The sequence below is a fragment of the Neodiprion pinetum genome, chromosome 4, assembly GCF_021155775.2.
Source record: "Neodiprion pinetum isolate iyNeoPine1 chromosome 4, iyNeoPine1.2, whole genome shotgun sequence".
In the NCBI taxonomy this organism is placed as follows: Eukaryota; Metazoa; Arthropoda; class Insecta; order Hymenoptera; family Diprionidae; genus Neodiprion; species Neodiprion pinetum.
Genome location: NC_060235.2, coordinates 28,189,183 through 28,199,534, shown reverse-complemented (window position 1 = coordinate 28,199,534; position 10,352 = coordinate 28,189,183). Strand labels below are relative to the sequence as shown.

Here is a 10,352-nt window from a genome sequence, read left to right as displayed (position 1 = left end):
ATGATCGATGCGTGCGCAGTGGCAAGCAGCGTTTCGTTAGTTTGGTCAAATCTGAGACTACGAATTTTTTTCAGGAAATTCTTAACAAGAGACAATTAGACACGACATTATATAAATCAATAATGGTAAATTAAATTAAAATCATGCTGGTGGTGTTATTTTATCGGCATTATCTTAATACACAGACATATTTATGTTGCTGATTTGAAAGCGTTCGTAAATTTGTTAATATGGCAGATATCTGTGTTCTCTGGTGTTGTTTAAGTTCGACAAACTGTACGATATAAGTAGTGAAAATACTATATTTGTTAACTGGTGCGCTTAAGATGTACGTGAAATTGTGACTTTTGTGGTAAAAGTGGTAGTCGCCAGTTGGACTCCGTGTGCGGAATCTAGTATATGTTTAAATTATTTAAACGTAACACGTTCATTCCAAGTCAACAACATCGACTTTTTGGTGTTTTTTTTTTCCCCTTTATTATTTATTATTATTTTTTTTTCTTTTGACGTTCATCTACTCTGTTTATCATGACTTCAATTCAATACTCGCTGCAGTGATTTACAGCTGGGACTTATAAAATAGGTAATGATACATGGATATCCCAACAACGCCTCGTATTCCCGAAACGCTTGCATTATAACCTTTGTTTCCTTATGCTTGTCACTTGACTGTGGCCTGTGTAACGTCATACCAATCACGGACAGAATATTTATTTTTTCTTTGCCATCTCTTTGCAGCCAACCTTGTCTCTTTCCTGTTACAAATTCATCAGACCACTTTTTTTTTTGTCCTATTTTCATCGTTCGACGACAAATCAAAAATTTTACACAGGGGCTTAATGCTCGCTTCAAGTGCTTTGGGTACACTTCAGGGTCCGTCCCAAACATCAACTAGGAAGTGTGGTAGCGCAGCACAACTCGTATTCCTCAATATTTTACAAAACCATTTCACTGAAATAAACATTCTCAATATGCGTACATATCCTTCGAATCTGCCAATGGTGGATTTCTCTTATCGAGAAACTAAGGTCGATACTGGTTATGTACGCACATGATTGTAAACTCAAGAGTTATCTTGTAATTTGCGACGATTATAAACTTAGAAAGGACATCTTGCTACTATATGCTACGCAGTATAATTTAAGCATTTAAGGCACCAATTTTTGATGATCGCATATGTTGGTATCAAAATTTTACAGAACCAAATGGTATATTCCACAAAGCTCTGTTACATAGTTTTCTGTTATCGTTGAGAGCGTATGATACACGTCAGACTTATATTAAATATTCTCAATATTTTTACTACAACATTACCATGGAAAATAAATTTTTTACAATGTTTTCAATCGTTACAATAACAGCAGCGTGTTACTGGAAGATATTGTTATTTCATTCATTTCATTATAATGTCACACTATTGTACCTATCTGACAGGTGTGCGTGTCGAAAATATGTTTGTTTTTTTTTTTGAATTATAATACCTGAGGATACGATCAGTAAGCTTTCTAAAGTAAAATTCAGGCATTTCTTTTTGCTTTCTTATTAAGCAGTTTAGGTAGTGCTCTAATTAGGTAGCATCGCAGAAATTCAACAATTCTAATTAAATAAAAGCCAAACTGTTTTACATTCTGACCCATTTTTAATGTGCAAAAAAAAAGAAAAAGAAAAAAAACTGAACATGTTCCGAATGCAAGTATGTAAAAGCTTCACTTTTTGATTTTTGATTTCCATTAAAATCACTTAAATTTTATATATCTGTTGATGTATTTTTTTCACGACACCAAATTTTCCTTGGTATTGCATGTATTTTCAATGAGAGTCGAGCTTCAAAATGTTTGATCTCCACTGAATTTTCTTAGTTATAAAACAAAATGCGAAATCGAAAACTAGAATGAGCGAGAACATTTAGTATTTGTATTCTGAACGAGAATAATGAGAATAATTGGTATGTAACAACGATAATCGACATATTTAAACTTATAAGCAATCTTTAAAATCGTATTCAGTTAATACATATCAAGTTTCATTGGTCTTACGAGGTTTAACGTGGCAACGTTAACTCACTTTATGTATTGAAGGTTTCGTGTCAAATAATACGTTTTCTGCTCATTGCTCTTGTAATCCATATACCTTCAATTATTGTGATTTCAAAATTTTTCCTATGTATTTATTACATTAACGTTGCAAAATTGAAATTCATTAGTTTTGTCTTGTACTTTCCTGAAATGATAAGTTTTAAACTTGTAGTGTTAATGACACAATGGAATTTTCGGAAAAGCCCTTATTTTTCATCTTGAGGATTGTTCAAAATTAAGTCAACTGTAACGAAGTAGAATATACACATTTTACAAATTCTACTCCTTCAAACTCGTTCTAAAATTGCAAGATAATGATGTTTCGTTCAATGTTTCATTATGTTAATGTTACTCTAACTTCAACCTTGTGTTAAAGTTCAAGTAATAGACATTTAAATGTATACAGTCATCATAAATACATACATACTGCTCCAAATGCTGAAAAATTGAATAACTGCATACCATATACAGTACATTATATGCGAGGAAATATTTGAACCGATGTGAGAATCAACAGGAAATGAAATTTTGTTTATATTTCTCGACGGCATTGGCGTCGTGATATATATTTGTTACACTCAGCACACGTAGGAACGAGTGAGTCAGTCAACGGGGTGGTATTATCCACAGGCTCAATGCCAAAACTAGTATAGGATTATAGTGCTGTCATTGCCATTGTATAAAACGAGAAGATAGAATTGTGACTTAAAGAAAAGTGTGTTGGTGTGCCCCAGCAGGTACTTTATAGTGGAGCCATCGGGCTATGGCCAACCTGAACTTTGAACAACTGCCACGCAGTATAGCGAACGCAAGCCTTACCTCGCGTGGGGGTGGTGGGGGGGGCTTAAGCTCGTCGACCCTTCCGGGTCATGTCACGCCTACCTCGGGCATGTTCTCAGGGTCGTCTGCAAGTACATCGAGTACAGCAAACTCAACCGCTGTCGGGGCCAACGTCTACCCAGGTGGAACCGGAGGCGCACAACCTGCCGCGCATCCTACCCAACAACAACAACTCTCACCTATGGGGAGCAGAGGGCTCTTTGGGCAGAGAGTTTTCCCTGACAGACGTGCCATGCCTGCTATTGGGTCAGTCCACGAATCTAACTTCCATTTAAGTCTCTATCCATAGTCCGGGCATTTAGTGAAAAAACACTTACAGTTTGGAACAGCTCACAGCGTCGAAAAACCATTCCCCAGTGGCGTTTGCCTCAGTTGGTAAAAATGTACAATAAAATGAGTATTTTCATTCAACAGAAAGGCGTGCATAGTTTTCATTAATTCAAATGAGTCAACAGCTAATCGTGTTAAATAATCTGAATTTTGGATTTATGTAGCATTCAACGTCTTGTCTGAAACATGTGAAAAAACTTATTAAAACTTGTTCTATCTTATAAAAGCTATAATTATCAATACAATGAAACATGTTTTGACTGAAATTCCATGAAACTACTCCAAAGTGCGGTTAATTTCCCATAGTCTAGTCAGGTATTATTCAATTTTTCCATTTGCTCTCAATTTTCATAAACTCACTGCATCAGAAGTGATACAAACTTTATCGATATACTTTATTATTCGTGCCATAAATAATTCTCTATGAAAATTAGCATTCCAGGATTCCTTGAGCTCCAAAGTTAGCTACTGTTAATACTGTCAATAACTTGCTCAGCATATTGCTTGATATTTTTTTTTCTCGAGAGTAAATAAAATAAGGAATAATAGAGTTTGAGTTTAATATAACATAACGCAGTTGAAGTTCGTAACATTAACATTTCATTAATATTATGAAAAACGTTTAAGAATCGCTATCGGATACGTTTAGAATCGTCACAAAGGCAAAAATCTGTAAACAAGGGTTTAAATAAAATAGAGTATATACTCATTTTGCAGCTGCACTCTGACAAAAACAATTTTTTGTGTTACGAAGTATTGTTCTTTTGTTAATCTTATGATATTCACCTTTGCAATATTTTTAATCTGTGGGTACTTTGCTTACTGAAGCAAACAAGACCAAACTTCTTTCAAATATGTATCGGGTCTAACTGCAAACAGTATAAATATCAACGCTTTCATTAGACATCTCACTTGATACTTTACAGTAAAATTCAAGTCAATTGAAAAATGATTTATAATCAATTTATAATAGAGTATTGCAGTACCTATAGCTTTGTATTGTTATTGACTTATAATTAGTGCAAGATTCATAAGAAATGGATAATTTGACAAAGTCGCCACCACACATCCTAGCGTTCCTTAACTAACGAACCGAAATTTGAACTTGGAGTACAATCATATGTTAGTTGTTTGATCTTGATACATTTATGAAGATACTTTACCTCGACTCATAATTATCTTATATAATTAGTAAAAAATTATCTTGATCAAACTTGCATATGCGAAAGTATGTACGATGAGTTCAACCATACTAAAACGAAAAATCTCAAAATCAATTGAGGGGGTCAGGGGAAAAACCACCTTAGACCATTTTTTTTATATCGGAAATGAGTTAGCAGCACCATCGTTGTGGCATCAGAGACTATTTTCAGAAAATACCACTGTTGAATGGGAAAACCAGCATTAGTCCAAGAAAAACTAGTCAGAAGAATTGCTTTTAAACCTAATTTTACGAGGAAGTAAACATAAGATTTCATTCTTCTCAAAATCAGTCCAAGTGAAACTAAAGTGATTTTCGCCCTTGGCCCTTCAATTGTATTTACTCAAGGCAAGCCAGATACTAATCTTGTGCATGCTTTGGCTTTAATGAGATCACTGCTCTTCACCACTCAGAACGCACCTAAAATAGAGATATTTAAAAGAACAATAATTTGCCGTCATAACAACAATTCTTTAAACATATCACCCGAGTTTCACTTTTACCATTCTTCTCAATTTCCGATTTTAAAAGAAGAATGAAAGAAGTTGAAAGAAATGAATAAATCTAAAAAAACAACTGCCAAATAATAGTAACCGTATTAACTGTCAGAGACCCTTCATATCCTAGCAAATAGTCTTTGTGTCATTAATCGAAATGAAGCGAGAATAATAGAAATTTCTTTGGTAAAATAATACATGACTTGATTTGATTTGACTGGATTCTAAGTAGAGATTTTCATCATGTTTGATCTAGTGTTCAGGCAGTTATATGCCTTATATCGAAGGGTAAGGTAAATTTATACTTTACTTACAACATTTGTTGTTCACAAAATATTTTTTTTCGCACAAGCAAGCATATTTGAGATCTACATCACATTTTCAGCGCTTATTATTATATTCTTTAATTAAATATTTTTTGTTAGTTTTTTTTTTACATTCAATTTCTCACGACTTTCTCTCTGATGAGTTAATCGCAATATGACACAACTTACAAAACCAATAATAATCATAATAATAATGAGCTTGATTAGCTTTACATAATTTAACCTTATCCTTTGATGCTGTTGGTCTTTTTTCTTGGACGCATCTAATCAGTCCAATCTATTCAACATATTTGTGTAAATTTTATGCAAAAGAAGTCAGTTATTATTTTTTTTCAAAGCATTGAATATCGTAACCACATGCAACTCTTTGTTAGTTAAGATTTTGTTATTCGGCAGGAAATTAATGCATATATATATATATATAACCGATGATTTAAAATGATTAAAAACAATTTCTGATAAAGGGTTATTTGTAACGGTAACTAAGAGATTCATGAAGCATGTAAATGTGAGCAGATAGTAGTAATTCGACCGATTCTTGCAGGAACTCAAACCCAATGGGTAGTATGGGCAGTTTTGGAATTCATCCAAGTCGCAGTTACGGATCTCAAGGTGCGATCAACAATTTCCACTCTGTATTTGGGAGTGGGGGTGGGGGAGACACCAGCACCCCTCCCCTTCTGGACCTGTCGGAGTTCCCCTCACTGACGAACAGAGGCCAGGGTGACTCTATGCCTCAGCCAAGTCCTATGCCGGGCAAGCAACCCTATGGTTAGTCCTATGCGACTACGACGAGAGACGCGAACTTTTTTTTCTTCTCATTTTGCGTTTCGTAATGTTATTATTTGCTGTTTGCACTCTACTTACTAATTTGGATCCTTACCCAAATTGTAAACTTGCAAAAGAGGACTTAATGCAATATCAATTTTAGTACAAGTCTCATCGATCCCATCCATGCTGGACGAACAGACTTAGAGCGTATTTATATGTATAATTTATATAATTTGAATGTTTTTTTCTATTTTTTAAACGAAAATTATTTTGCTGCACAAAATTGTTATTGATTTCTTATTACGCATGTTGAAAACAATACTAACTGATGAGTGATTTTTCATTTCTTCAAGCATAATTCTTATTAAATTTATTTCCTTCGATGCTTAATGTAGTAACCTTGAAATATTTTTTGTTACCACGAAATGATGAATACTTTTCTACATCTATATAGAATTTGTTACGAAAATGGATGCTTTTTCTGTAGAATTTAAAGAATGCTTGTTCTTGCGAAATTCAATGCATTTTTGATATTCACGAATACGATTTATGTTTGACCTGATATATAGATTATTTAATCCGCAATATTCTTACAACTGAACAAATTGAGTATACGAACACTGCTTGTCATCCAATACCAGTGTTTAAGAATGAATTTTATGGTTGCACCAAGTACCAATTGTGAGGTAGTCACACTTAGTGTAATCGATGAGAGGAAAAAATGTATAGCGCAAAATTATACGGCTTTCATAGATTCAGTATATTTTGCCACCAAGGTAATCCATTAATGATGGGAGCAGTACTTATTTATATTATTTTTGATTTGTTTGCGAAGACCTTAGAACACACAGTTATCCAGCACTATCTCCTCGCACTCCTAATTACATATATGTAAAAAAAGAAACACGTGAAATCGATATACTGATACATGGTAATATGAATTCATAGATCAATGGCTATTCAATGTTCATTCCATTGCATTATCACATAAATGAATGGCAAAGCTCACTAACTTTGGTGGATATTCCAAGTTTCTAACAAAAACTGTGTGTGTGAATCCAATGGTGCATGAAAGCTAAACAAAAAAGGTCACTCAACGGGAACTTCATCCTCCCATTCGACAAACATTGAAAATAATCTCTCACTTGTTATGGTACGCAGCGCTCCGAAGAATACATATTTATATGATCACTATGTCAATGTTTTTCAGACTTTGGTTGTGGTGTTATGCTTTAGAACCTTTGTAGTCTGTTGCATGTCATAGATCTTGTATTGCATATAGCTTTGAAGATGTTTTTCTTTTGCCACACTATACTGGAACGCAGTTCACAGAAGCAAATGTGTTTTGTTGAAATTGAACTCGTTTTTTCTATATGTTTGGTACTTTCGACTTACTTTGAAAACGTGTTGATAATTTTTTTTTCTTTTATACAAGGCTTATCTTGTTGGCTTAATGATTTTCTTTGATTTGCGATCACAGCACTAATAAAATTATTCAAATTCAGGATTTATAAACTTTGATGTTATTTTGATCAAGGCTATTTCTTTGGGTACAAATACAACAATTTCTTATTTCATGTGTATGTAACGAAGAAATATACATGCATACATACATATGCATATATATACACATGTATTATTCAGAAAACATCATTTTGACGCTGTCGACCACTTTGGAATATATGTAAAATGAACTTACCATCTGTCAATTTGTTACAAACGTCGTCAAACATGTATCATCCACAACTTCATATTTTACAACAATACTTCCAATTTCACTTTTTTTCCTTCCTTGATCTCATTGTTTTCTTCACTGATTATCATAAGCATTATACCCTGGAAGATACAACATCTGAGTTCAACTCCAAAGCCCTTTTATTATCAGACTTCATTTCGTTGTTTCAAAAATGAACAAAGTCTATGTATGTATATTTGAGCAGTTCCTGAGTTACTAGCAACTCACTTTTTAACAATACTTTATCACTAACAATGGCCATCATTTTGTATAACGCTTTCTCATCCCCTCATAAAATACGATCTGTTACAGTTGGCATGGTAAAGCAGCCAACGTCAGAAGCAAGTGAATTTACTATGAGCTCAGAAGACTTTCCTGCATTACCAGGCACACAAAGCAGGGAAGGACCGTCACCTGGTGGCAGTGTTTCTGGAGACAAGGGAATGGTTGTGGGACTTGGTCCAGAAATTGGCCAAGATGTACTCCAAGTGAATAGAGCTCCTGGCTCTGAAAAGTCACTGGCATCGAAAAGAGGCATTCAAACATCACCTGATGGTAAGCCATGAAATATCAGAAGTTGTAGACTTCGTCGTGATCAAATTAAGCAACTCTCCAGTAAATTCTATTACGTACTTGCAACTAATTTTTCTCTTATGTCATCCTTTTCCCTATCAACTAAAATAAAATCTGAAAATAGATGATAAACTTTATACAGAAGTTTGTTCAAAATGTTGAACGATAATAAGTTGAAACCTGATGAATGTCTTTTTCATAACAAGTTAGATTTGAGGTCGTTACATTGATTTTTAGGGAAAGTCACGCACATACCTGCAAGTATGGTAAAGGATCAATTCGGGATGGTGGGACTGTTGACGTTTATCAGAGCAGCAGAAACAGATCCGAATCTCGTATCATTGGCGTTGGGGCAGGACCTCACCGCCCTTGGGCTTAATCTTAACTCACCCGAAAACCTTTATCAGAATTTTGGTGGACCTTGGGCGGAAACACCCTGTCGACCCCAGGACATCGATTTCCATGTACCACCAGAGTATCTCATTAATGCCTCTATCAGGTATGCATATTTCAACTTTAGCATGTATGTAAGAATTGATCAACTCCAATACTGTCATCACATATTATTCAAAGTTTCTATTAGTTACTTTGGAAAGTTACAGTCGTGCAATATCTTTAATTGTATTCATTTTTAGTATGATATTTCATAGATTCATGATTATATTTACTTCACTGCTTATGCCTCTGAATATAGAATGTTTGTGTAATGATAAAATTTCTCTTCTCTTGTAGGGATAAACTGGCACCTGTTAAACTAAATCGGTATAAAGATGATCTCCTATTTTATATGTTTTACACGAACGTTGGAGATGTGTTACAACTTGCGGCAGCAGCAGAATTGTAATTATTTTGAATCGAACATTACTTAATTGTATAATTAAGTAATTTTGATAAATATTCATAGATACAATAATATCAAATGTGTTTCTACGAATAACGTTGATTTGAATAAAATTTATCTTCTGAAATTCATCGACCAGAATATATTCGAATAAAAAATATTCGCAGGTATAGTCGAGAATGGCGGTATCACATGGAAGAGAAGGTATGGATCACGCAGGCACCGGGTTTGGGTCCTGTCGAAAAGACATCAACATACGAACGGGGTACTTATTACTATTTCGATGCGCAAAATTGGCGAAAGGTTGCGAAGGAGTTCCATTTAGATTACACTAAGTTGGAAAACAGGCCGCATCTCCCCGCCACTTTTCACCAATCCCAGCCTTGACTACAGGTATATAAATAAATAACACTGGGTTTCGTTTTGCACAAATTGTAAGAAATACCTATTCTTTTGTTTTATTTTTATAATAAATACGAGTTATAACATCTTGTAGAATCGAGTATGAGTCATTGTACTTCCTGGGGTATGAGTCAATCAGTTAACATGTGTAAATGTCTTTCTGTTTTCAGATCTGCCTGCAGACTCTTGTGTTGTCTTTAAGCTGGAATAAATTCAGCTATTGTATAAATGAACAAATTTAATAATCTTTAATAAAAACATAAAATTCAAAGAGTAATAAACCAAGTTTCTTGCTAAAACATGTCCAATATTTTATTGAGTGATTCAGGGTATGAATGCCGCACATATTAATATTGGTTGATGATTTACTTGATTATTTTTACAAAAAAAATTCTAAAGACATTTTATAAGCGTGTTAAATACTTTTCTGTGAAATCTAACAAATTTTACAATTTGTCGTTGACTTGTAGATTTATAGGGGAACAGCACTTATATCATTAAGTGCGGAAAAATCAGGAACTCTCCATTAAGTTTATAGGGATTGTTATTATCGTTCTCAGTTTTCGAGCTCATTTCTGTGAATGATTTTAATTTTTGTTCCACGTATGTATTTGGTAACTGCATTCGAAAGCATATCACAACAGGGAGAGAGGGGAGGTGCCGATATTTAATTTGTAAACGAATAATAATAATTCACCCAGACGAACAAAACAGCAATATCCGTGGCGGCAAATCTAGATGAAATGGTGCACTCTGATTGG

The 10,352-nt window shown here is 34.2% G+C and overlaps 1 protein-coding gene across 3 annotated transcripts; it reads left to right on the top strand.

The window, feature by feature from the left end:
• The first annotated feature begins 226 nt into the window (after positions 1 to 226).
• Positions 227 to 9,890, top strand: LOC124216442 (CCR4-NOT transcription complex subunit regena). Of its 3 annotated transcripts, none has more exons than XM_046620966.2 (8): positions 227 to 583; positions 2,813 to 3,161; positions 5,814 to 6,040; positions 8,088 to 8,330; positions 8,586 to 8,847; positions 9,081 to 9,188; positions 9,357 to 9,582; positions 9,762 to 9,890. In XM_046620966.2, the coding sequence occupies exons 2-7, from the start codon at positions 2,839 to 2,841 to the stop codon at positions 9,574 to 9,576; spliced, it is 1,383 nt and encodes a 460-aa protein (XP_046476922.1). In that variant the 5' UTR covers positions 227 to 583; positions 2,813 to 2,838; the 3' UTR covers positions 9,577 to 9,582; positions 9,762 to 9,890. The 3 variants fall into 3 exon arrangements, with proteins under 3 accessions (XP_046476922.1, XP_046476921.1, XP_046476923.1); XM_046620965.2 differs by having other exon boundaries at positions 2,810 to 3,161; XM_046620967.2 differs by having other exon boundaries at positions 2,658 to 3,161.
• The last annotated feature ends 462 nt before the right edge of the window (positions 9,891 to 10,352 follow it).

Bases quoted from the DNA above. Each gene is read 5' to 3' on its own strand.
- LOC124216442 (XM_046620966.2), top strand. From the start codon at position 2,839: ATGGCCAACCTGAACTTTGAACAACTGCCACGCAGTATAGCGAACGCA. The intron at 6,041-8,087 runs GTTAGTCCTATG...GATCTGTTACAG, and splicing joins GCCGGGCAAGCAACCCTATG to TTGGCATGGTAAAGCAGCCA. The intron at 8,331-8,585 runs GTAAGCCATGAA...ATTGATTTTTAG, and splicing joins CATTCAAACATCACCTGATG to GGAAAGTCACGCACATACCT.